We start from the raw sequence: 25,882 nt of genomic DNA, 5'->3' as shown, positions 1-25,882 counted from the left end.
GGCTTGTGTATTTTTTAATATTTAATTTAATCTTATATTTTCAAAATAAATCAAGAAATTTCACGTAGAAATTTAATTTTGCCCGTGTTTGTTACTTTTCGTCTAACAGGTTTCGCACCATATAGCACAGCTCATTTTCAAATTTCAAAACTAAGTTAAACCTAAAACGAAGTTTTTTATATCCCTAAAAAAAAAGTTTTTATATATCCTCTCAATAAAGTTTTTTATGTGGTTTATTTAGTGCTTATGAGGTTTTTTTCTTATAAAATTCTTTTTTGTTGGTAGCCCTAAATCAAAGATTTTAAGAGCATCCACGTAAACTTAAAAAAGTCATTAAATGGATCGTAAACGTAATTTATTTATAATTTTCTAACAAAATAAATATTAAAGACTCAATAACTCCAATGATAATAAACTAAAAAGAGACTTTAAATAAATCTAATAATATGTACTTTAATATGTGATTTTTTCTACATTACCCTATCTTGTTTAGAGGGTATTTATCCCTTCAAGATATCAATCAATCAAAATGTAATATACAAAATGTAACATTAAATGTCAAATAAATGAATCAATTTATTTTAGGCAAAATTACACTAAATGTCATTTATCTTATTAATTTGTAACACATTAATCCTTTATATTTTTTTTGTCCCATTTAAATCCTTTATCTATTAAAATGTACACAAGTTAATCCTTTTCTTCATTTTTCTATTAAAAAAACATGAAAATATTAATTTTATTAATAACTTTGTTTTATAAAATACTTTTTAATAAATAAATTCATAAACCCTATAAACATTTCATCCTAATATTCATAATCTTCATCTTCTTCCTTAAATCAAAAAAACTGTCCATCCAAATAAACCTTAAAATTCCTTAAATATTTTTCACTTCCATCTTCTAAACACAAAATTCAAAATCCCCAAATTTCATAAACCCTAATTTTACCAAACCCATAAATTTTGATTTTGGATTTAAAGAAAAAATCTCACAATTTGGATAGGAACCTCTCTTGTTTAAGTGCTCAAGCATAGTTTTAGTAAAGATCATCACAGCTTAGATCTTGTAATTTTCTCATCGAATACAATCATCACTTTCCCTATAGCTTTCCTATCTCTGATGGTAGTGAAGGAGAGGTTCCTGCAACAATAAGAAATTGTTTATACCATCGTATAGCACTAGTCCAAAATCCAAAAAGGTTAAGAATCTAAAAAGTTAAACAGCTAGCTCATATGCAAAATCCTCGTCAAGTTCACATCAAACACCAATATAATCAAATTTCATAGAAAACAAGAAACCCGATACTTTGAATTCTCGATTCCTTTCTTTAAATCCGAAATTCAGATTTATGGATTTGGCAAAATTAGGGTTTATAAAATTTGAGTATTTTGAATTTTGTGTTTAAAAGAAGATGGACGTGGAAATATTTAAGGAATTTGAAGGTTTATTTGGATGGGAAATTTTTTTTATTTAAGGAAGAAGATGAAGATGTTGAATATGAGGATGAAATGTTCATAGGGTTTATGAATCTATTTATTTTTATTAAAAAATATTTTATAAAACAAAGTTATCAATAAAATTAATATTTTCATGTTTTTTTAATAGAAAAATAAAGAAAAGGATTAATTTGTGCACATTTTAATAGATAAAGGACCTAAATGGGACAAAAAAAGATAAAGGACTAATGTGTTATATGATGGGTTAAATTTGATGTGAAATTTTAATTGTAGTAAGACCTTTAGTGTAAATTAATTAAGATTGAATACCTAAATATATAATTAAATTAAATGTTACCTTAGGATTAAAATTGATTTTTTTTTATAGAAAAAGGCGACTCATTTATTTGACATTTAATGTTACATTTGTATATTACATTTTGATTGGTTGATATCTTGAAAGGGTAAATATCCCCTAAACAAGAGAAAAAAATCTAGGTCTCACCTTAATATGTGCATTTAGAAAATAAAAATTGAAAAACGTAATACTCGCATGAGTTTTTGATGGTCGGACCAACATTTATTTAATTTCTTTCTTATTTTAATTGTGGAACCGATAATCGTTGGAGAGAGAGAGAGAGAAAATCCTTATGTGGTTTTGAGTAAATAATATGAACATTTTCCTTCCTTTAATGGAATCCTTAATAGGTTGATGTTTTTATTAAGCAAAAGAGTTCTCATTAGAGACTAGGGGTCTTCAAAATCGAACCAATTCAATAAAAAGACCGTAAACTGAACCAACTCAAACTACAAAAAAAAAAAAAAAAAAAAAAAAAAAAAAAAACGCATTTGGTTTTGATGTATTCATATTACATTTTTACTCAGCCACATGGTTTGGTTCGGTTTGCGTTTTTTATTTTACCAACCAAACCGTAAAATAAGAAAAATGTTAATTGAATCTATGTCACATAAAACCGATACTCATAAAAACTTTTAAAAATTGATATTTTTTTCTCTTAGTTTCTTCTTTATTTTTTTATTTCAAAAGTATATTTATGCACTACTTAAAATTTTATAGAATGATAAAATCTTAGTGTTTTACATTTCTTATATAATAGAATTAATTTATGTTCACGTTTTTAATTTCTCTTATATTATTTGGTGAAAATAAAATTGTAATGTTGGATGAAATTTAAAATATTGTTGAAAACATTGCTGAAAATATATTGTGTTATAGCTTTTTAACTCAATTTTAACGTTAAAAACAAAAAATTGTATTGTCTTAAAAAAAAAAACGCATCAACCAATCCAACCCAAACCGCATTGGTTTGATTTTGATTTTATTTGAAAATTAAAAGTTAATCGAACCAAATTAAACCGCATGCTTTTTTACGTTGTGGTTCGAATGACTTTTAACCTCAAAACTGAACTAAATTGCACCGCAAACATCCAAGACTCAGAAACTGTTAGCCTTATCCCAAATCCAAGTCCTAATCTCAAAGATCCAAGTAACACAATAATGATAACCATATACATTCCAGATAGAACAAAAGGTTAATGGAAGGTATGACATTGAATATAACAAATGATCAATCAAAGAAAAGTTACGCAACATATAAATATAAGGCATGCAGATACAAAACTAAAAAAAAAAAAAGCGTATATGCATATAAAAAAATTCTTTCTTTGTTTATAGATTTTTTTTTTCTGTGATTTGTTTATAGAAAGTTTTTTAAGTTTAAACGCGGTATCAAACCATTAGAAGCAACGACTCTATAACTACCAAGGTACCAAGTAACTACAAACCATATACGTATGTACGTGTTTTTGTATTAAAAAAAACACATATACGTTACCTTTGATAAAATAACAAGACCAAAAAATAATAAGTCAACGAAGATATCTTCTGCTATAAATATCTTATCATAGTTTTAATGTTGCTACAAAAAAGTTATGTTAATTCCACAACACAAGGGTACTTTGGTTCTTACAAACACAATATAGTTTTGATCTTGTGTTCTAGTTATGGCGGATGCATTAAGTGGAGCTGTGATGGGAGAGGTGGTGAAGAAAGCTCTTCAAACAATCAAAAAGGGTCGAGAATTTGGTCCTACTCTGGAAAGGAACATAGAAACTTTGAACAATTTGGCTCCTTTGGTTAAAGAAATCAAAGTTTACAACGATTTCTTGGATCGACCAAGTGAAGAGATAGAAAGATTAGAGAAACACATAAGAGAAGGTGAAGAGCTTGTAAGAAAAAGTAAGAAGCTTACTTTATGGAACTTTCTTTCTTTTCCAGGTTACCAAGGAAAGCTTAAGAAGAAAGATGAAGGACTTCAGAGACATTTGTCTGTTAATGTTCAACTTGAGAATAAAAAAGATTTGATCAAGCTGGTGGCTAAGGTGGATGAAATTTCCAAGATTTTTGAGATTTTGATGAGAAAGGAGAATTTGGGTCAGTTTGATGGAAGTCAGATTAGGGGATTGTGTGGTGCTCCTGAAGAGCCTCAGTGTATGGGAGTTGATGAGCCTTTGAATAAGTTGAAGATTCAATTATTGAAAGATGGTGTTTCTGTACTTGTTTTGACTGGTTTAGGTGGATCTGGTAAAAGCACTCTTGCTAAGAAGCTTTGTTGGAATCCACAAATCAAAGGTAGTAACTACTAATTGCTTCTCTTTTTTTCACTAAATTATTGTAACTCTTTTAGGGTTGTCTGTTTGAATTGACTTATTTAAGCTTATCTGCTAGCATAAACACTTCATGAGACCGTTTACAAGGGCTTATACAAATAACTTATACCATGTCCATAAAGTATTTTTAGCTTATTTACATGACCTTTTCATGAATCTTTTGAAAACAACTTACTGTTTATATGACAATAGTTTGACTTTACTTTACTTTTTGTTATATGATAAGCACTTAATTAAGTTGTTTATCTAAACAAGCGTCATTCTTGTGAACTTACTTGCTTGTTTAGTTAGTAGTCTTGCATGACATGCATTTAATTTAAATTAGCATTAAACCTCTTGTTATGGGTGGATTGAAATGAAATAGAATTACATTAGCTTTCATTGTTTGGATTGATTATGACCAGTTTATATTAACTTCCTCCCACTACAATTGGGCTAACATAACCAGGAACCCAACGTGATTCCAAAGATATAGTCTAACTGAGATTGGATGGAATAGAATGGGATATTATGTTGTTCATTCTATGATCTCTTTCTTACCCGTCTTTTTTGGCATTCAATCATAGAAAATATCCGAACAATTTTATTTCATTTCATTGTATTCCATTCTGCTTCATTTTGTTATAGTCCATTCTCCTTGATTTAGAAAGCTATTTTATTTTGACAGGCAAGTTTGGTGGAAACATCTTCTTTGTTACCGTCTCAAAAACTCCCAACTTGAAGAACATTGTACAAACGCTATTCGAACACTGTGGGCTTCGGGTGCCTGAGTTTCAAACTGATGAAGACGCCATTAACCGGTTGGGACTTCTGCTGAGGCAAGTTGGGAGAAATCCAATATTATTAGTCTTGGATGATGTTTGGCCTGGCTCAGAAGGCCTTGTTGAGAGGTTCAAATTCCAAATGCCAGATTATAAGATTTTGGTGACTTCAAGGGTTGCATTTAGAAGATTTGGCACCCCATACCAGTTAGATCCACTTGACCATGATCATGCAGTGTCCCTTTTCCTTCACTTTGCTCAATCCAATGACAAAATGCCTGATAAAAATCTTGTCCATGAGGTACTTTTTCTCTTCATTCCAACTAAATTTTGATTGCACTGATGAGACATAATTATATGTTGACCGACAAGACAGAAATTTATGGTTTATTTGTTATGTTAAATCTTCTACTATGGGATATAAACAAATTATTTATGAAATACATGATTAGTTTTCAAAGCTGTCAACTGACTAGGGCTCTGTCTGAATAAACAACTTAATTAAGCGATTATCGTATAAGTGTCTATTTTTATAACAAAAGATAACAAAAAGTTGAATTGTTTTCATATAATTGCTATAAGCTGTTTTCATATCCTCTCACAAACAGTTTCAAAAGGGACTATACCAGTAGATAAGCTCGAATAAGTTAATCCAAACAGTCTCAAAAGTGATTATACCAGTAGATAAGCCCACTGAAGTCAACCCAAACAGCCCCTTGTTAGTATACAATTGCATACAAGTTAGTTACCCAAACCGTTGATGTTACTCACTGATTTTACTTCTATGCACAGATAGTGAAAGCCTGTAAGGGTTCACCGATGGCGCTTCAGGTCATTGCGGGATCACTTCGTAAGCAGCCTTTTGTAACGTGGCAAAAAATGAAGGAGCGTTTAAAGAGTCAATCCATTCTTGAGTCTAATAGCACTGACTTGCTATGTTACCTTCAACAAAGTTTGGATATGTTAGAAGATATCAAGGAGAAGGAGTGCTTCATGGATATGGGACTATTTCCAGAAGACCAGAGGATCCCTGTTACTGTCCTCATTGATATGTGGGCAGAATTGCATGGCCTAGATGAAGATGGTACAAATGCAATGGCCATTGTCCATGATTTAATCACCAGAAATTTGATTAGTGTCATAGCTACAAGGTAATCAATATCTTTTTGGTTCTTGTCATTATAAAGCAAATAAGTGAAGCTATTCTATAAAATATATTAGATTATTTGTCTTACCCTTGTTTTGGTTCTTCTCTCGGTTACTAAATTATGCTTGCTGTACAGGAAAGTTGCAACAGAAACAGACATGTACTACAATAACCACTATGTCATGATGCATGATCTTCTCAGAGAACTGGCAATCCATCAAAGCAAAGGGGAATCATTTGAACAGAGAAAAAGACTGATCATTGACTTGAATGGAGATAACCGTCCTGATTGGTGGATAGGACCAAATCAGCAAGGAATCATTAGTCGAGTGTACTCATTCATCGCCGGAATGTTCGTAAAACAGAAACAACTAAAGGTTGCTGCCCGGATACTGTCTATTTCAACTGGTATGTTTCAATGTCTAAATCATATGCACACTTGCAAATGAATTCCATTTGTTACAAAGTAATTGTCTTAAAAAGATTTTGCCAAAGGTTTCACAAAGTTTATAAGTTCATTTGACTGGAGTATATGTTCACTCTATCAATGTTCTTGCACATCACTTGATAGAAAGTATTAAAAGATAAGAATAAAGTTAAATAAAACTCAAGCAATTAGTTTTTGTTTTATTTTCTGAAGTGACAAAAAATTAAAATAAACTAAAATCTTTAAATGACAACTATTTTGTAACAGAGGCGGCAATATGTAATACTCATTCACTTGTCAATTGTCATACATCACCTTCAATGCTTATTTTGATATAAGATGTTTTACAGATGAATCATTTTCTTCTGATTGGTGTGATATGCAACCTGATGAAGTTGAGGTTCTGGTTTTGAATCTTCAGTCTGACCAGTACTCATTACCGGATTTCACAGACAAAATGAGCAAACTGAAAGTTTTAATAGTAACAAATTATGGTTTCCATCGTTCTGAGTTAATCAAGTTTGAGCTACTTGGGTTTTTATCAAACTTGAAAAGAATAAGGTTGGAGAAGGTGTCAGTCCCTTGCCTAAGCATATTGAAGAATCTGCAAAAATTATCCCTTCATATGTGCAATACAAGGGATGCTTTTGAAAACTATTCTATCCAAATTTCAGATGCTATGCCAAATCTAGTGGAGTTGAGCATTGACTATTGTAATGATTTGATTAAATTGCCCGATGGATTCTCTAACATTACTACATTGAAGAAGATAAGTATCACAAACTGTCACAAGCTTTCTGCAATTCCTCAAGATATTGAGAAGTTGGAGAATTTGGAAGTGCTAAGGCTTTGTTCCTGTTCTGATTTAGTAGAGATCTCAGAATCTGTCAGTGGCCTTAACAAGCTACGATGTTTTGACATCTCAGACTGTGTGAGTCTTTCAAAATTACCGAACGATATCGGTGACTTGAAAAAGCTTGAGAAGTTCTACATGAAGGGTTGCTCAAACTTGAGTGAACTTCCTTATTCTGTCATCAATTTGGGGAATGTAAAGCATGAAATACATGTGATCTGTGATGAAGAAGGTGCTGCCTTATGGGAACATTTTCCCAACATTCCCAATCTGAAGATAGATATGCCTAAAGTCGAGATTAACTTAAATTGGCTTCATGGAACTCGTTCCTAAGTGTTGCTTCACGTGGAAAAAGTGACCTGAAGTCATATTGAACATGTAAGCAATGTTGCTACACATATGTTTTCCTATTTATCATAACCTTGTCCGTGTAACTCTAGTGAACAAAGCAGGAGTTTGTGTCACTGTACATGTAATATACTCTATGTGGCCTAAAAGATAACTCCATGTGTTGTTGTAGCATGACTATTATTCTGTAACAAACTAGCACCATATTTTCTCATTCATTTGAAGAGAGAATAGGATCTATGTACATCAGAATTACAGTACTCCAAAATACTTTGTTTCCAGATTGAGGTGTCAAAGTATCCCTTTTTGATTGTTTGGTTCAGTTTCATTTTGTGTTATGTATATTGGTCAGTTGGTGGATTATGGCCAGTAGCCAATTACAATAAAGTGAGATAGGAATTAGATAAAGTGAAATGGAATTAGATGGAATACATCAGCATAGAACTAAATATTTAACTTTTAGGTTTGAATTTTTTCAACAAGGAAAAAAGGACTTGTTCTACTTGGTTGAATTTTTTAACCCTTCAACTATATGTAGTAGAAGGAACAAAAATAATTTATCTTAGTTCAGGAGGTAAAACTTTTGTACTGTCCACCCCATTTTCACTAATATAGATTGTAGAATTGCGATCGCATCCATCTTGGTTGCATTTAGCATGCACTGAAGCATAAAAAGAGGTGCAGATACAGAAACATTCCGACAGAAATTGTGAATAACCAAATATGGCGTACAAGAGTAAGATTTACTAGGATAAACACAAGAACTTCTAGGTAGAGTCATGAAATGTGCAGTGAAATTCAAACAATATTTCCCTTAACTTGCAGGCCAGAACCAAGGATAATGTGTAAATATAACAAAGTATTCAACAAGAGAGCAAAAAGGTAATGAACGTTATCCTCACTGAGGATTCCTCAGCCAACAACCCTTTTAGAATGTACAAAACGAGTACATGTCCTCTCCATTGTGAAAAGAAATGAAGAGCTTCATTATCATGATTTTTGATGTATAAAAACTTAATTATGCAACAAATTCTAAAATTATGTTATTATACACCCTAAATCATAGTAGTGAAACCATCTTTTGAGAAATAGAGATGATCCCTATACATAAAAAAAACATGTTGCTCGACCCACAAAAGTGATACTGATAAATGTTGTGGACAATGGATGTTCCAAATAAGCATACATCATATAAATCAACGTGATGAACTTTGTGCATCAACCAGTCTGCATGAAATAGTCACGGAATTTTTTCTTTATCCTTGATGCTGAGAAGACCATAAAGCTCTCTTTTCAGTTTGCGGTCTCAATGATAATTAAATTATATGGCATATACAATCTCCCCACTACTATCTACATCAAGTTCATAGTCAGAGTCCATATCATCCATATCATCATCCGTATCATTATCAGGCATAAACTGGTCTAAATAGCTCCCAGCTGCTGGTACGGTAGCTTCTGAAATGATCTGCATGATCGTATCCATGCTCTGCATGGGCTGATCTGGCTCTTCAAATTGGTTATCCGTTAACTTTTCATTCACCAAGTCAGCAGGAAGATTCTTCAGAAACCATTCATTTTTCAATATTTCTGGAATGGTGATTCTCTGCAACATTAATATCCAGATTCATAAGATTTAAATAAACTAGCAAGAATGGAAGTTAATAATCCCTTTCATGTTCCTATATAATCAAGAGGTTCAGTTTATAATTTGCAATCAACATTTTTCCGTGTTGCCTATGATCACGATTTTTTATTATGTGGTAATGGATGCAACTATGAACAATACATTTTAAAAATGCTACACATAGAACCAAAGAAGCGCAGGACCTCGAAACGTTATAACATTAATATAGTAGATATACTCAAGGTTGCTAAACTCGAGAGTCTGCGTAAATTTGTGGAATCTACACGAGTTCACTAACCAGTTCACTTAATACAAAATAAAACAACAAAGAAAAGAAATTGAATCTATTTTAGTATCTAAATTCTAAACATGATCTTAATACTATGTGCAGAGTAAATATTGAAATTCTAACTTGGTAACAAAGCAAGCCAGAAAAATGGGTTCACAGCATTTAAAAAAAAATATGGGTTCATAGCTTCAAACCAGGCTGAAACAAACAAAGATAGCATCACAAATCAAAATTAATGGACATATTCAGAAATCACAAGATATGTTCAAAGAAATCCTCTTGACTTATTTAGTAGTGGAATATCCTACCAAGAGAAGAACTTTTGGATTGTTAAACAGCAGGTGGATTGGTAGCATAAAAAAATGCATCTATTTTGCAAAATTCTTCAGGAGCTGTATAGTGTTTGTCAAGTGATATTTAAATACAAGTGAGTTGTTAGAAAATAGAAATTACCTCTGCAGGGTCAAAAACAAAGATTCTTGATATAACTTCACGACATTCAGGAGATATTTGAACAAAGTCTGGAACGGAATACTGGACACTGAGAACCCTCTGCAGGGAACCAACCAAAACCAGTCGGGCTCACACAATCAGAGGCGCATAAAGAAAACATGCAAACAGCTTAATATCTGATCAACCTGAATTGTCTTCCGGAAGTCCTTTGGATTATCGGGATCTTCAAAAGGATATGATCCCACAAGCATCACGTATAAGGTTACTCCACATGACCATACATCTGCAACCTGATATCAAATTTATGGAAACATTAAAGAAATCAATTAAGATACTCAAAATGCATACTAGCAACCTTAAAAGGACATGAACTGTGTGAAAATGACAACCACAAAAGAAAATTAGTCATTGTTAAGAGTCTAGACATATCATTTGATGTAGCTTCTTATATACTACCCACAAATTTTTCTTTGCAAATTATGAAAGAAATACTATACAGAAAAAGAACAAGACTGTAAACTAATGACTCTAACCTTTCCATCATACTCTTGCTTCAGCAGTACTTCTGGGGCAATATAAGCCGGAGTTCCCACAGTTGACTTTGGTTGTGAATGAAGAACCGAAGACTGCCAAGAACAAGATATATTAGATTTCTCTTGTTCAAAAAAAAAAGATATATTAGATTTCTAAAAATAGAAGAAATTGATCTAAACAACTCAATTTATAAGAAATGAAAGAGAATAATGAGTGATCTGTACATGAGAAGTCCCAATTCATTCGGGAAAAATGAATATGAAGGTGCTAACAAGCCAAAAGAAAATTGAATTCATGAAAAGGATGATAGAAAAATTCAAGGACATAGGGTGTCATTGCATTTACACATGAAGCTCTATTTTAATTGCAATGTACCAAAAAAATTATGACAGAAATAAAAGGAATTCATAAGAAAAGTAAAGAGCGACAATCAGATGAAAAAAGTAATTTGGAGGAATACTAGTTTTTAAGGAGCCTGAATAGTTGTCACAATTCACAAAGGTGCAATAACATTCGTGAAAAAAAAAAAAAAAAAAACATTATTTATAAGGTAAAAACTACTCGACCACGGCACACCAATCGCAGTAAAATATGTAAAGCACAGAACTCAAACAACAGAAATCTTTATAAGCAAATAAGCCCTTACCTTGGAGTATCCAAAATCACAGATCTTCAAATGAAGTGCTGGATCTCCATCCAACAAAGTGTTTTCCAACTTCAGATCCCGATGACATACTTGCTTCATGAGGAGACAAATTATACATAAGATTGATGCATCAGACATAATACTAATAAAATTGGTACATTAGTACATTAACTATACCACATTCTAAGATAGTTTAAACACAATTCATAGATAGTGGGGAAGGGAGAGGAGCTCGATTACCATTGAATGACAATAGCTGACACCGGATATCAGCTGTTGAAAGAAGAAACGAGCCTGCAACATACTATTGGGGTTAACAAGTTAAACGAAATAACCGGTACAAATTCTTCTCAAAGAATGATAGGTGAAGGGAAAGTAAACTAGTTGTATATGGACCTCATCCTCAGTAAAACGTCCTGCTCTGCTGATTCTGTCAAACATTTCTCCTCCAGATGCATATTCCATTACAATGGCCAGATGAGTAGGTGTTAAAATGACCTAAGTGAAATTTCACAGAACATTTTCCGTAAATATAAATATCCTCCTTTCCACATAAAGGATTTAGAAACATAATAAAAATACCAACCTCCTTAAACCTGACAATATTAGGATGTCTCAAAGACCTATGATTGATTATTTCTCTCTTAACATTTTCATCAATCTGCCATACACACACAATAACATGATTCGAGGAAAAATGAGTCTCACACTCTATCAGTAAAAATTATAAAGAAACTAGCAACAAATATTCCTTAACGATTAAAATATTCAAGAAAAAATGAGTCTCACACTAAAAGTTCAATTAAAAGATCATACTTAAACCAAAAGTACAGTTTGGAACACCAGACTTCCTTTCCTTGTTCACAATTCTATTTTGAGTATGTAAACCTAAAATCTACCTAAATCACTCTGCATTTATCATCTGAACCAGTCCAACGTCCGACTTTCGGATTTAGGAAAGTGACCAACCAATTCTTTATAATTCCTGTCTCCTTAATAAAGAGTCCCCTTGGACTTGAAGCAAGGGCAATTGAAAGTCAGCCTCTACAAGTTGAAAACTTCAACTTTAATTTAAACGAATAAGTAACAAAGATGGAAGTCATGGAACTGTAGAGTGCACTCGGTATAATCAAGTGGTCAGACTCAAGTTATAATGAGCTTCAGTTAGAGTTTTTTTTTTTTTGACAAAGAGCTTCAGTTAGAGTTGAATCGTTTGGGAGAACTAAAATATGAATCATGATTGAAACAACTCTTGACTAGACTTCACTAACCCCACGACCAGACTCTGAATTACTAGAACTTGTTTTTCTTAGAAAACGGAGAATAAAACCCAAAACAATTTGATTAGTTAGCAGTGGTATTAGCTCCTACTTAGATAAGCTAGTAAACTAATTCTGTAATTAGTTATAAGTAGTTAGTTAGTTGAGCTAGGTGTTGTTGACCTACATAAACTCCTTTTGTTTGTGTCAATTGAATGAATACAACTATGATATTATTCAGATTGAATCAGTAATAAGTGCGTGCATATAATCCACTAAAAACAAGAAACATTTTACCTGAATTTCCGCAACAGGAAACAAACAAAAACAAAAATAGAAATTATCAACTAATAACATCATCAACTTAGCAGTAGTATGATATATGATACGTGAGCATAGTAATTAACGGAAAACAAATAATAAAAGATGATGGAAGGAAACCTTATCTCCGCGTTCGATATATTTGACAGCAACAAGCTCTTTGGTGTGTTTATCTCTCATGAGTCTAGCAACGCCGAAATTCCCTGATCCAATATCTCGAACGAAATCGTAACGGTCGCTGTCGTGCATGATCGGCATATCCATGGCCGGAGGAGGATTCATAGAAAGGAGATCGAAGGAGGAAGTAAACGACGACGTTCGTTCTATGTGGAGAATAGAATGATTCGGATTATTGTTGTTGCTTGGTAAGGAGCAACATTGTATGTATTGTCTTCCTTCAACCTTTTACTATTAAATTTTTCTCAATTGTGTCACTGTCTTAATCTACTAAGCAACATGCAAGTGGATTGTCCTTTTATTATTTATAAAACTGATTCTGTCGGTTTCCTTTGGTTGGGTTGGTCATGTGTTATTGTCAGGTCGCAGCCACTTGACTTTAGTTTCCAAGATATTTTTTAGACTGGCTGGCTGCTTTAGATATATAGGATAGAATTCTTAAAGTTTAAGGATTCTAATTTCGAAACAAAACCCCTCCCCTACTAACAAAACCGTTGACTCAGTTCAGGGGCATGATTTGTATGTAATGTAATCTAATGTGATCAATGGTTTTTTTTATCAATTTTTTGCTGTCCATATGAATGTGTTGGTGTTCAGTGTAACATTTACTAATTACCAAGTACAGTACAGTACCAACCAATTTTCAATCCTTATCCACTTCCTCATACACGTTTTCTTTTCTTACAAAATCACATACTCCCTACTACTACACTCTTAAACACTCTTTGTCCTTATTCTTATATGTCTTAATTAATATTAATTTCTGATTAAAAATGTTTAATACTAATTTTTCAGTAATAAAAAAGAGTGAGGGTATTGAAAGGATAGAAGTTGTGTATCTTACATTTGTGATAAACGGTGTCTTTTATAAACATGTGTGGAGTCGTTGGAGTTGATGGGGGACCGACAAATGGTGTCATCAATGTCGAGCTCGCGTGTCTTATACATCATTGAGACGTTATGAAATGAAAGAATCTCAACTATTTGTTGATTAAGCAATGATGAGATTGGATGAATCCAATGCTTATGGACTTCGTCCAATAGCATGTGGCAGGCAGGGTACTTTTGGGCCTAACAAGTACAGAATTTATAGACCTTGAATCAATCTAGAACAGTTTGTTCCCTAACATTCATGGGGTTGGCGTGATTTGTTTACAAGGAAAGCAAAAAATAAAATAAAATATTAGGGTTCGAACTTTAATCCCTACATATATAATGCAATATTTTTTTCAACGGAGCTAAATTAACACGAAGAATGCATCCATCATTTATTAATTAAGACATGCATCTCATTTATTAGTGAAGATGTGTATTTAAAATAAAATAAAAATAACAGATATAACTACTAAATTGAAGGAGTGTTTGAAACAAAAAAGATTGAAAGAGTGTTTTTATATATAGATATCTACAGAGAGAGGATTTATTTTTACATAAAGTACTTTTAAATAGCTCATAAAAAAAAAGTACTTATAAATAGGGATACAGACACTCATTATCCATTGTGGCTTAAAGGCAAAAAAAAAAAAATCAGCCAATGCGATTATCTTATTTTACTCCGGGTCTTTTCTTCACGAAAGTGATGTGCTCCTTCGCGATCAGGTTTTGATGATTATGTATTTGTCATCATAAATTCAATAGGAAAATGTATAAAGTGACACCAAAATATCAAAGAAAACGAAGAAATAGGTTGAGATTCCTTTTGCACTTTCTAAAAAATATATTTAATCTATAACCCACTTTTGAGATTGTTAAAAAACTTATCCACAGCAGTTAACTATCGATATACCTCGTTCCGCGGCAGTTAACTGCCTATGTGACATTTTTTTAAGCATGGATCCAACGACAATTAATTACCGATGAAATGAGAGTAAATGTAAATGTAGTTTTTTGGTGTTTCATAGCAAATGCTCAAGTGGGAAAAGTAACTTTCAAACTAGAATGTAAAACATGGGCTAGAATGAAAGCCCATCATGATGATCTATTTAGCAACTTCACTCCAAAAAGATCAGGAAGCTTGCTGTTTTTACATCTAGTGTTTCTTAAAAACACACAAAAATGACAAAAAACTCAACGGTAGTTAACTACTGCCAATTTTTTAGTTATAAGTCAACGGTAGTTAACTACCGCTGAAATGTTTTTGGTTATTTTCATGTGTTTATAAGAAACAATGAATGTGAGAAAAACAATTGTTAAAGCTCAACCCACACATCTTTTTTCCAAACGTGACCCGCCACGAAAGCCCAACTTTATGCTTGCACTGACGCAGCAGGATCTAAAGCCATTTCTTGCTTATCCAAACTTGAGGTCAGTTTTCCATTCTCGTGTACGAAAAAAAAAAATTGCTCATTATCCAAATGGATTCGCTCATTTCCAAAGTAAATGACTGAAATGCCCCTACGCATGTTAACATGCGCTAGTGCAAATTACAACGTATCTTAACATATGTTGCGTGACTTAACTCACGCTAGTACAAAATGTTACGCAACTTAAGCCACGTTGTGTGACTTAAACCACGCTAGGCATAAAACTAGTTTTAACAGAATTTGAGTAGCGTGAGTTAAGTCACGCTAGTTTTAACACTAGCGTGAGTTAACTCACGTTGGTGTTGAAGCTATATGCGCAACAGAATAGCATGGCAGTGGCAGTGGCAGTAGCTGCTGCCTTGTTCCATCTGTCCCTGTTTAGTGAATATGCAATCATTCAATAATAATTTTGGTACAACCATTCATTGATTCATCCATAACTCATAATTTAGAGATCATGCAGTCATTCAATAATAATTTAGAAACACAATTTTAACGAAAAAACAAGTCATAAACAAAGACTAAGACCCTACTGTTGCTGCTCATGCGGACTATGACTCCTAGACCTCCTCCTCGAAACCTGCTGATGGTCAAACACGTTATAATCAATCGGTCCGAAGGCCCTCCAAAATGCCAAAGAAGAGTGGATTTGAAACCACCTCTGAAATCTGCATCGCATGCTCCACTCTGTCTCTCATGCTGTTGATGACCTGCAATGGATCGGGAGGATGTATGGCCCACTCCTAGTCAACAAGAATATCCTGGTACACAGGTCTCGGCATGACAATGTCATGCTCTAGAGCAGGGTTGACGATGAGAGGATGGGATACACGGTAGAAACATATAATGTACCTCTCTAAATGCTTCCAAGGCTCGTCCTCTAGGATCTGACCACCCCGCTGTTGCTGGGGAACGACATGCAGAGCAAACTCCAAGAAGGCAGCAGCCACATCTGCTGGGGCAAGAGGCGTAATCGTAGTAGGAGGTCGGGGAACCCTCTGAGCATGTACGTATTGCCTCAGCACCCGCTCCGGCAAGTGACGCACCATCCTTTGTCTGTCGGCCATGATCCATCCGGAGTACCAGCACACGTCCTGAAAAGGCGTCACGTCTCGTCGGTGCTCGTACGGCGTCTAGGTGACATGACAATGATCCATCGATTCCAACAAGCCTCTGAAGTGGTCAGCATGTTTAAACCCCCTTTGAGGTTTCCATCTACCCACATACGGGTTCTCTCTCTCTCTCTCTCTCTCGTAATCTAGATATCTCGACCTCGGAACCACATGTCTGAAGTGAGCTATAACCCATCCCTGCAAAAACAAAGAGACAAATCTATATCAGAACACGAGTGTCATACAGAAACTATACATTTACGTTTAACTTAAAATATATATATATATATATATATATATATATATATATATATATATATATATATATTACCACAACCAAGCTCATGTAACCACCAATTGAGCCAACATTCTGAGGTGAGATTCAGCTGCTCATATAAGAAAGCAAGTCACATCGCTCCCCATGACCAAGTGTCTATGTTAGCCAAATCTCGAATCGCAAGCATCCACAACAGACTAATGGTTTTGTTGTTCTTGTTGGCAAAAAGCATGTAGCCAACCAAGAGCAACAAGAACGCCTTGACACAGGCGGGCCTAATACGACGCAGCTCCTGCTCATCCTCCTCTGATAAATTCTCCTCCAACAAATGGTTACACTTGTTCAACAGGTGGTCATAACGGTCCTTCAGGGCCGTGAAAGTGACAGAGGCACCAAAATCACTCACCTGCCCAATCGCGTCCTCCATTGGAAACAATAGGTGAGTCACTAGCAGTTCTACAGAATGGTCATGATCTAAATCCTCCTCGTGAGTGAGCCGTCCAGCGACGAGGATGTCTAGGAGACAAGCCACATCATCCAGTGTGATGGTTATCTCCCCAACAGGCAGATGGAAGCTGCTGGTCTCCTGATGCCATCTCTCAACCATGGCACACATTAACCCGTGGGAGATGTTGTCTTACCCAATCAGAAGGAGGGACCCTAGACTCGATCTATCAACCGGTTCCCGGAACCAAGGATTATCATCTTCCGACAACGGAAGGGACAAGGCAGAAAGCTTCAGTTTCCTCCCGTGCTAAATGTCAGTCATCTTACGATCCACTTGCAACTGAAATACAAAAAAAAAAAAATAGATATGTAAAATAAACATGAAATAATAAACTATAAATATTTTACGTAAAATAAACTTGACATAATAATAAATTATACATATTCTACGTAAAATAAACTTGACATAATAATAAACTATACATATTCTACGTAACATAAACTTGACATAATAATAAACTATATATATTCTACGTTGAAAATAAATCAATTATACTTAAATATGTAAAATAAGCATGACATATTCTACGGTAGTTATACTTAATTTAAATGAAAATAACATATTCTACATAAAATAAACTTCACATAATAGTAAAATATCATTAAATTAAATAAAGCAAATTATACTTACTGTTTTATCGTTCCAAAGCTTGCATGCCACGTGTTTATCGAAGGCCGGTAAAAGAGACAACTCGTAAGGCCCCCCTGGAAAGCCCCGTCCTCATCCTCCATAACAAGCTCTGCATGTTGCTGCTCATCCTACTGCTGCTGAGGAGGCTCGACATACTGCTGCTGCTGAGGAGGCTCCACATACTGCTGCTCAGGTTGACACCCCTCGTGAAACTGGGGCTGATACCCCAGGTGATACTCATATCCCTCCTGATACTGATAACCCAGCTGAAATCAAGGCTGCTCCTGATAATGATGCTCAGGCTGGTAGTGTGGCGGGTCCACAATTTGGGATGCACCTGTCTGTGACGTCGATCCCCCCGCAGCATCAAGTAGCAAGACTTGTGGCCCCCAGTCTCCCTCGACCTCGACTAGCCAGAGGCTGTAACGCTTGCTTCTCCCTCTGTGCCCTACCAGTCGGGGTACGCCTCCCAGCTCTAAAACTGTCATTCCTCTCATGCTCAGACATGTCTGCAAAAAAAGCAAAAAATCTTTAACACTTTTGCACATAATTTCGACACCAACACATGTGTCATCTTTAATAATACAACAACAACAACATTATCTATAATATCGACAATGTCATTTGAATCCATAAACTACCACATTGCAGTCAAATTAACTATCATCAACATTAACAAACATAGCTCTAACTAATTACAAAAAAAATATATAATTGAGACATTTCATCGAACACGTAGTGTGCATTTTTCAAACAACTATGTAATCTTACATTTTCTAAACCCTAAACTACCACATTGTACCCTAAACAACAATTCCTAAGTTAAATCATCACTAACAATCATAATCTTTAATATGCAAGACAATTTTTTAAAAACCTAAAAAATTTAATTTTCTTAAAATATTCGAAAATTTCAACCAAAATAATGCAAAGAAGTAGTATAATAATCACTTACTTGATATTGTGGACGAAATTTGGTTTGAATGGCACAAGAATAGTGAAATTCGGATTTGGGGGTGAAATTTTCGTTTTTTGAAAAGTTGAAAAATGGAGGTTCTGTGCTGCTGTGTTGCTGATAACTGACTTAAGTAACGTAGCACAACTTAAGTCACGCTGCGTGACTTAAGTCACACTACCCTTATAACTAGTGCATGTTAACTCACGCTACGCAAGTTAACATGCGTATGGGCATTTTTGACTTTTACTTTGAGAATGAGCGAAACTATTTGGGCAATGAGCAGAATTCAAAAAAAAATATTAAAGGAATATTCTCTCTTCACTCAAAAACGCAACAAAAAGGGTAATTCCAGGAAATAAAAGTTTTGTTCCAACCTATGTTCACAACAGGCATCGTTCATTTTGGACTTTATTTGAGCTCTCCCGTTGGATTGAAAATGTGGATTGTGAAACATTTTAATGTATTAGAATAATAGCCTTTGGTCGAGTATTTACGAGTTATTATCCATTAGAACGCCGACCCGTGCACCGCACGGGTCTTATGAGCCAGAATAATTTGATACACAATAAAACGAAATATGTTGGAATGGAATTTAAAAAATCAAAATACACAAATAAAATTTATCGGAGTCACCAAAGTTACCGTATCGAGAAGTATCGTATCACAAACCAAATATTACAACAAAGATATAAACAGTTGTTAAAGACAACATAGCATATATTAGGGAGTATTGCACATTTCAAAATACTTCTTCATACACAACCTATGCGACGCAAGGTCCTACTGACTATAATAGAGATCAATAAGTTATATTTGACTTGTACAATGTACGTGTTTGATGTACTATATACCATTCGAGTAAATTACTATTCGAGAGTTTAATCCCTCTTAATCACATTTAATCCCTCAAATATATTTTCTCTTCCTGCCAACTATTATATAACGGAGTAAAGGTGGATGTCATTATTAAAAGTTAAGAACCAACATATTTAAATCAACATAATATAAGTCATATATATTTCTAGTATATAATATCTTTAAATTTGAATCATATAGGAGTATTACATGCCGAGTAAGATCCTTTCCATTGACTCGTGCTCTGCAAAGTCTTAATAAGAATTATAGGTTTTTCAATAAATAAGTAGTGTGATACAATTGTATTAACATCAACATTTTTAATCATAAATTACAAAATACTTTTTTATAGACTATATTTAAAGTTACATTTGTATCTTTACCATTCTTATCATAAATTACAAAACGCTTATTTGTATAGTAAATAATCAAAATAGCATTCAACTTGCAAACCTAGACTACTCATATAAGCTTACTTTGAATTTTGAATTGTACTTGACAAATGTCCAACCCTTTTTTTTTTTTTTTAAAGAATTGTCCGGCCTTATAAGCAAGCAAACATCTTTTAAAATTTATAACACAACTTGTTACCACATCAATAGATCTTCAAACTGCTCTAACCCCATTTTGAACTATCAAAATGCAGAGTCAAGACATATGTCGCTTTGAAAACATATGATCTGCAAAGTCAAATAAAAAAACATGTGTCTTTCACTATTCATCAAGCTTTCCCGTATCACTCCAAACTATGAAAAAAAAACCTCAAACTCCCTCTAAATTATGCAGAAAATTACATTGAACCAGCTCCAAATTATGCTGAAGAAAAATACCAGATTGTAAAAGTGGAAACTCCTATAGGCAGCTCAATATAGAGGATGAGTTTTGAGCGAGTGTATATTCTTTTGCTACACATGTGTACTACACTTTGCATCCATTTTACTCTTAATTTCAATAAAAATTTCATCAGCTTTTTCAAAAAGAAAGTACATTCAATGCCCTACAAACTAATATGCATGAGTAAGGAATTGCAATGCCCTGCAAACTAACCATTTAACAGTAGACTTAATATCCCCTAAATAAAAAGTATGAAAAAGGAAATTTATAAGAATGGGGTAATGTCTCAATAGAAAACAACAAAATTCAGAATTAATTGTAATTTGCACAACAAAATAACAAAATGATAGCTATTTCGCCCAAAAAATCCATGCTTGGAAAAGTGCCTCATGGAATAATATGCCTATAAATCAATAAATCAACAAATGCCTATTAAAAAGTATTTATATGGATAAGTGTACTCCAAGTGAATGACAACATCAAATGAATCATAACACAAAAATGTCCTTAAAACTGCTTTTATGGAGATACAATGAAATTTAAAATGCATAAAACATATCGTTGAAGCACAACACAAACATTAAAAAAAATCTTGTTAAAAAAATCCTTAATTAGAAGCATATGATATTGTACAAAAAAAGAAGAAGCATAAGGTATGCTCTAAGGAGGATGAAAACCAAAGATACAATGATTTTTAAGGCAATTAACATCAACTCTAAATAAGAATTACATAGAATACACCACTATAAAGTCATATCAAGTGCAAGTTTCATATATAGCTTTTATATAATCCAAATCCACTTTCATTCATAAATAAGATGTTTGTCACATTATATCTCTTTGAATGGAGCAAGTTGAAGTTAATTCCTTCAAAAGAGAGGTAAGTTATACCACATGTACATATTGCTTACACTTTATATTCTGTTATAATATTGGGATGACTGATATTTATCAATGCAAATTAGGTGCATAATTGCAAGCCTTCATTCATTCTAATCTAAAACCAGTAGAAAGATTTAGAGTTGAATTTTGTTTATCATTTGTCAAGGACACTATACCAAATATACATCGAAACAAAGTATGCTACATAAATTCACTAATAAATTGGTGCTGAATAGGACATTTGAGTAACTAAATCCTCCACCAATTCATCTTAAGTAGACAGATAATCATTTCGAATAAGATGGTATTGAAAAGGAAACCACCTTCATTCATGTAATGGAAGCATGTAATCAAATTTCTTTTTACAGAAAAAAGACATCAAAATGAATGACAACACAAACTGTTATGGAGATGCTATTCTAATATCTTTCAAGAGCAATGCAAATCATAATAGTATCACATGGGTGAATCAAAAAATATAAAAAGCATGAACGAATCACAATTTGAGATATCACTTTCTTAAAATTGAAACACTCAATGAAATATACCTCAGTGGGGATTCACAATTTTTTTTGAATCGGCAAATTTTATTCTCGACAAAATTTTGTGTAAAGATACACCAAATCCGCAGAAGACAACTAAAAAATGAATTACAACCATAACACTGACTAAACGGGCCACCAAAACAAACACCAAATGCTACAAAGATACAAAAGCCAAAACTAACAATAACCACCCTAAAAAAACGCAGCACCAAAGCCTCTTCAAAAGTGATGCTGGTATATGCAAAAAAGAGCAGGCCACACCTATGTGCTTGAACAACACAAACCAGCTGGTCCCTAACACCCAAAATTGCATACTCCTGCTTCATAATCTCCAGAGAAACAAACCGAAAAACCAGTTAAAAAGAACACAGCAGCTGCTCCCCAAAAGGCACACCAGCAGCCACGAATTCTGCAGCTCTAGAACCCCCAACAGTTGCGCACAAACAAACAACTCTGACAACAACCACCTACTGCCCCTCAAAAGAACACTGACATAGAGAAAAGCACCACAATTAATAGAGGAAAATAACTTTCTTTGAATTTAGACTTCTAATATTGGTCATGTGTATTTGTTTTTGGGTACAAATAAACACCGCTTTATATTTGACAATTTGTAGGCCACTTATTGAACACTATCAATTTGCCTCTTCAATTCTAATGGAGGAACACTTAAGGAAAATTGAACACCTCTGAAAGAAATATGAAAATACACGGTGGATCCATAGAACTCCACCTTTTTAAAGAAGAGAAGAAACCCAAGCTCATCGCAAAAGAAACTCCAAAAGAAGGAAAGGTGTGGCTATCATATAGAGATTGAGACATTGGCAATGGCAAAAACATCGTCGTCGGAGTTCATTTTGCTCGAGGACATCGCATCTGTGGTACTTCTTAAATTGAACCAAGCCACTCTTATTCCACCTTCCCACGAATCCAAAGAAACCTCATCTATATGATAGATATGAGTCACAAACAATAGTTAAATCTATATTTAACTCAAAAAAATGCATAGCAAAGAAGTAAACAACTTCAAAAAGGAAAATACAAAACAATATTTTAAAATACAAAACAAAAATGAAAGAACTAACATCGACTTCGTTGCGGGAATCCTTAAGCCAATGGAGAATTTCATTGTACACTTCCATTTTCTATCGGTATTTAGAGGAAGATGGTTATACCTGATATATGGGTATCTGTAATACAAACCGATGGAAAATCTTTGGAAGAGGAAAGTTGGAGATAGAGTTTTGGGTTTTCAGAATCAATTAGTTTAGTTTTGCAGGAGAGATAAAAGGTTGAGGAAGCAAGATTAATTTTGGTTTGCAAAGAGATAAAATGTATTGTAAAAAGAGAAAACAATTAATTTGAGTTGTGTCACGATGCATATTAACTTTGAAAACAGTAGTAAAGCCACCTCCAATGAGTTTTGTTTTCCTATGCATAGCATTCCTTAAGCAGTGTGCAAGGCATTCATGTTATTGAAACTGAACTTAGAGCGATGATTATGAAAAGCACTCAAGAGAATTTAATGCTTGCATGATGGAGGGAAAATATTAGGTTAAAATTAAGGTATGAGATTGCTTGACCAGACAAGTTTTAGTAAGAAAGATTTTGAGTCTTGTTTGAATAATCACAGTTTATCCTTTGTAAAATCTTGTTTGTGTATCATAGGATGTATTGTTTATAAACTATCATTAACTATCATGTGAACTTTTTTTTCTCAGAACAAATTTATTACACGAAAGAGGGTAATTCACTAATTTGACTCCTATGGTGCGGAGTGTATCAAATTATTACAAAACATATTGAAAAATACTTTCTTAGTCAATTTGATATTCATGTATCTTTTGTTTGGTTAGTTAAGTCACCATATGTGTATTTTGTTAGCTAATTTAATTCATAAAATTTTAAATAAACGATACTTCTGATAAAAATAAGTTATAAGCTAATCAAAAAGTAATAATTATCAAACATGTTTTTTTCAATCATATAAACTTACAAGACATAAGATATAAGTTCAAAAACATGTTTTACCAAACAAACACTTAAACATCTTCTTAAAATTCTGACACATTATAAATACTACAATGAGTTAGTGGAAATTAGATTTAATGTAGTCACGCAATCGGTGGATTCTAGGGTGAACCATCAAATAAGTGGTTCACCGGCGGACCATTTAATTTTTACCATCAGATAAGATTAATGGTCTAGATCTATCATAATTAAAAAAGAGAATATTTACAATTGCCCACATACAATCCTGTCATACCTCACCTTCTTCATTAACTCTGGTGCCTTTTTCTATTAACGTGAACCATTGGTTTAGACTCATGTTTTATTTTGAAAGAATTAAAACTCATGTTCTATGTTTTTACTAATTTGGTTTGAATTTTCTTCAAATGCTTATATAAATAACCAGAATGGGTGTTAATCAAGAATAGCTGAAATCTCATTGATTTAAATGTTCTTCCTGATTTCATCTTATTCAAATATTAAGAAAATTAATCAATCATCAAAACTTAATCCAAAGGACAAGCGCTTCAAATATAAGAGTTTGAAATTGGGTATTATATTTGTCTTAAAAGAGGGAGAAGGAGCAGTTAGTTATGATTGAAATTAATAAAATAGGGGAAATTAATGATTGAAATTTTTCCTACTTTTAAAAAAAAAAACACCAGTTAGGGTGCGTTTGTTTCATGGATACACAATTTATTCCTAGGAATTATCTTTCCCTGGAATATAAAGGTGTGATTTTTATTCCTAGGAAAATATGAAAAAAGTGTTTGGTTAAATAGTTTTGTTCCTGGGAATTTTATTAAAAAAGAAACTGGGAATAATTGAAATGTGTTTGTATTGCAAAACTTGTTCCTGGGAATGAATGATGTAATTCCAATACCCGTTTAATAAGAAATAGAAAACCAACTAATTAAACATGAACTGGAATAAGAAAATTCTACAAAGAAACATTCAAGGAAATCAATCAGCAAGTAACCACATGTAAATGATGTCAATACGATCCTTTCTGCATTATTATTTTTATGCATATGCTTTACGAAAATGGAGCCTAGTCCATGTAGACAATAAAACAACTTATTCGTAATTTTTTTTTTTGGGTCAAGAACTTATACGTACTCTATTATTTATACAGTAGTGATGCAATTGCATTTAGTATTAGAGAGTTTTCAATCACTTTATTGTCTCATTAACTAACATTAATTCAACAATATAAGGGATCCTCATCATTTCAGTATCTTAGTATGTTACGATGGTGAAATTAAAGGGTAATAATGGGTTTTCATTTCATCTCATGGGTTTATGGTTACCGGGAATAAAGTTTTCCCAACCCCATCTCATGGGAATAAAATTGAGGAGAACGTGGGTAAACATGAGTTTTTTTTTTTTCCTGAAAATTATTTATTCCTGGGCTTATTTTTTTGTTCCTATCTACCAAACAAAGGCATGTTTAGTTCCAACGTAAGAATCCTGGGAATATTTTTTTCAGAAGGGAAACAAACGCCCCCTTAATTATGGTAGTGGTGGTGGTGACGGTAGGAGCAGTCACCGTGGGATGAGGATTCATGTGGTAGTTGTGATGAGACTCAAAACAAGGGAGAAGGAGATGACAAGATTGTGTGTGGTCAATTGTAAATATTCTCTTTTTTAATTTTAATGGATCTAAACCATTGATCTCATCTGATGATAAATATTAATGGTCCACCGGTGAACCACTTATTTGATGGTTCACCCTAGAATACACCCACACAATCTAAGATATTAGTGGGAGTCCCATCAATATCAAACAATCCAAAAAATACAAATTTTTATTTTGTAATTCAAAACATAATATTTATCGAACGAATAACAACAATGCCCAAACGTGTGAATGCATGCTTCTCGAAACTCTATCCAAGTTAGTGACAACGTCTCACGCATTAAAGACCAAATTACATTTTAACCCTAGGCATATAGGGGCAAAATAGAGAAAACAAAGCAGATTGCATACACAGAG

General features: G+C 33.4%; 3 protein-coding genes across 3 annotated transcripts; 1 reads left to right on the top strand and 2 right to left on the bottom strand.

Moving 5' to 3' along the window:
* Nucleotides 1-3,299: 3,299 nt before the first annotated feature.
* Nucleotides 3,300-7,947, top strand: LOC11409421 (probable disease resistance protein At5g66900). The gene is made up of 5 exons (XM_003611757.4): nt 3,300-4,092; nt 4,798-5,192; nt 5,684-6,042; nt 6,175-6,446; nt 6,816-7,947. Exons 1-5 carry the CDS (start codon nt 3,465-3,467, stop codon nt 7,649-7,651), a joined length of 2,490 nt encoding a protein of 829 aa, XP_003611805.1. The 5' UTR covers nt 3,300-3,464; the 3' UTR covers nt 7,652-7,947.
* A 511-nt stretch (nt 7,948-8,458) lies between these two features.
* LOC11413484 (serine/threonine-protein kinase SRK2I) lies at nt 8,459-13,212 on the bottom strand. The gene is made up of 9 exons (XM_013598055.3): nt 12,916-13,212; nt 11,802-11,876; nt 11,612-11,713; nt 11,456-11,509; nt 11,216-11,308; nt 10,569-10,661; nt 10,221-10,325; nt 10,036-10,134; nt 8,459-9,272 (listed from the first exon to the last, which is right to left on the bottom strand). Exons 1-9 carry the CDS (start codon nt 13,075-13,077, stop codon nt 8,988-8,990), a joined length of 1,068 nt encoding a protein of 355 aa, XP_013453509.1. The 5' UTR covers nt 13,078-13,212; the 3' UTR covers nt 8,459-8,987.
* Nucleotides 13,213-16,794: 3,582 nt separating this feature from the next.
* Nucleotides 16,795-17,271, bottom strand: LOC112421951 (protein MAINTENANCE OF MERISTEMS-like). The gene has a single exon (XM_024784176.1). The coding sequence runs from the start codon at nt 17,269-17,271 to the stop codon at nt 16,795-16,797; it is 477 nt and encodes a 158-aa protein (XP_024639944.1).
* Nucleotides 17,272-25,882: the final 8,611 nt, after the last annotated feature.

Source organism: Medicago truncatula, chromosome 5 (assembly GCF_003473485.1).
Source record: "Medicago truncatula cultivar Jemalong A17 chromosome 5, MtrunA17r5.0-ANR, whole genome shotgun sequence".
NCBI lineage: Eukaryota > Viridiplantae > Streptophyta > Magnoliopsida > Fabales > Fabaceae > Medicago > Medicago truncatula.
Note: the sequence above shows the minus strand (reverse complement) of the source record. Positions and strands in the feature narration are given on the sequence as shown.

Coding starts and splice junctions, on each gene's coding strand:
- LOC112421951 (XM_024784176.1), bottom strand. CDS start 17,271: ATGGTTGAGAGATGGCATCAGGAGACCAGCAGCTTCCATCTGCCTGTT.
- LOC11413484 (XM_013598055.3), bottom strand. CDS start 13,077: ATGAATCCTCCTCCGGCCATGGATATGCCGATCATGCACGACAGCGAC. Junction 11,714..11,801: donor ATATTGTCAGGTTTAAGGAG/GTTGGTATTTTT, acceptor AATTTCACTTAG/GTCATTTTAACACCTACTCA. Junction 9,273..10,035: donor TTGTTTTTGACCCTGCAGAG/GTAATTTCTATT, acceptor TTAATGTTGCAG/AGAATCACCATTCCAGAAAT.
- LOC11409421 (XM_003611757.4), top strand. CDS start 3,465: ATGGCGGATGCATTAAGTGGAGCTGTGATGGGAGAGGTGGTGAAGAAA. Junction 4,093..4,797: donor TTGGAATCCACAAATCAAAG/GTAGTAACTACT, acceptor TTATTTTGACAG/GCAAGTTTGGTGGAAACATC. Junction 6,447..6,815: donor GATACTGTCTATTTCAACTG/GTATGTTTCAAT, acceptor GATGTTTTACAG/ATGAATCATTTTCTTCTGAT.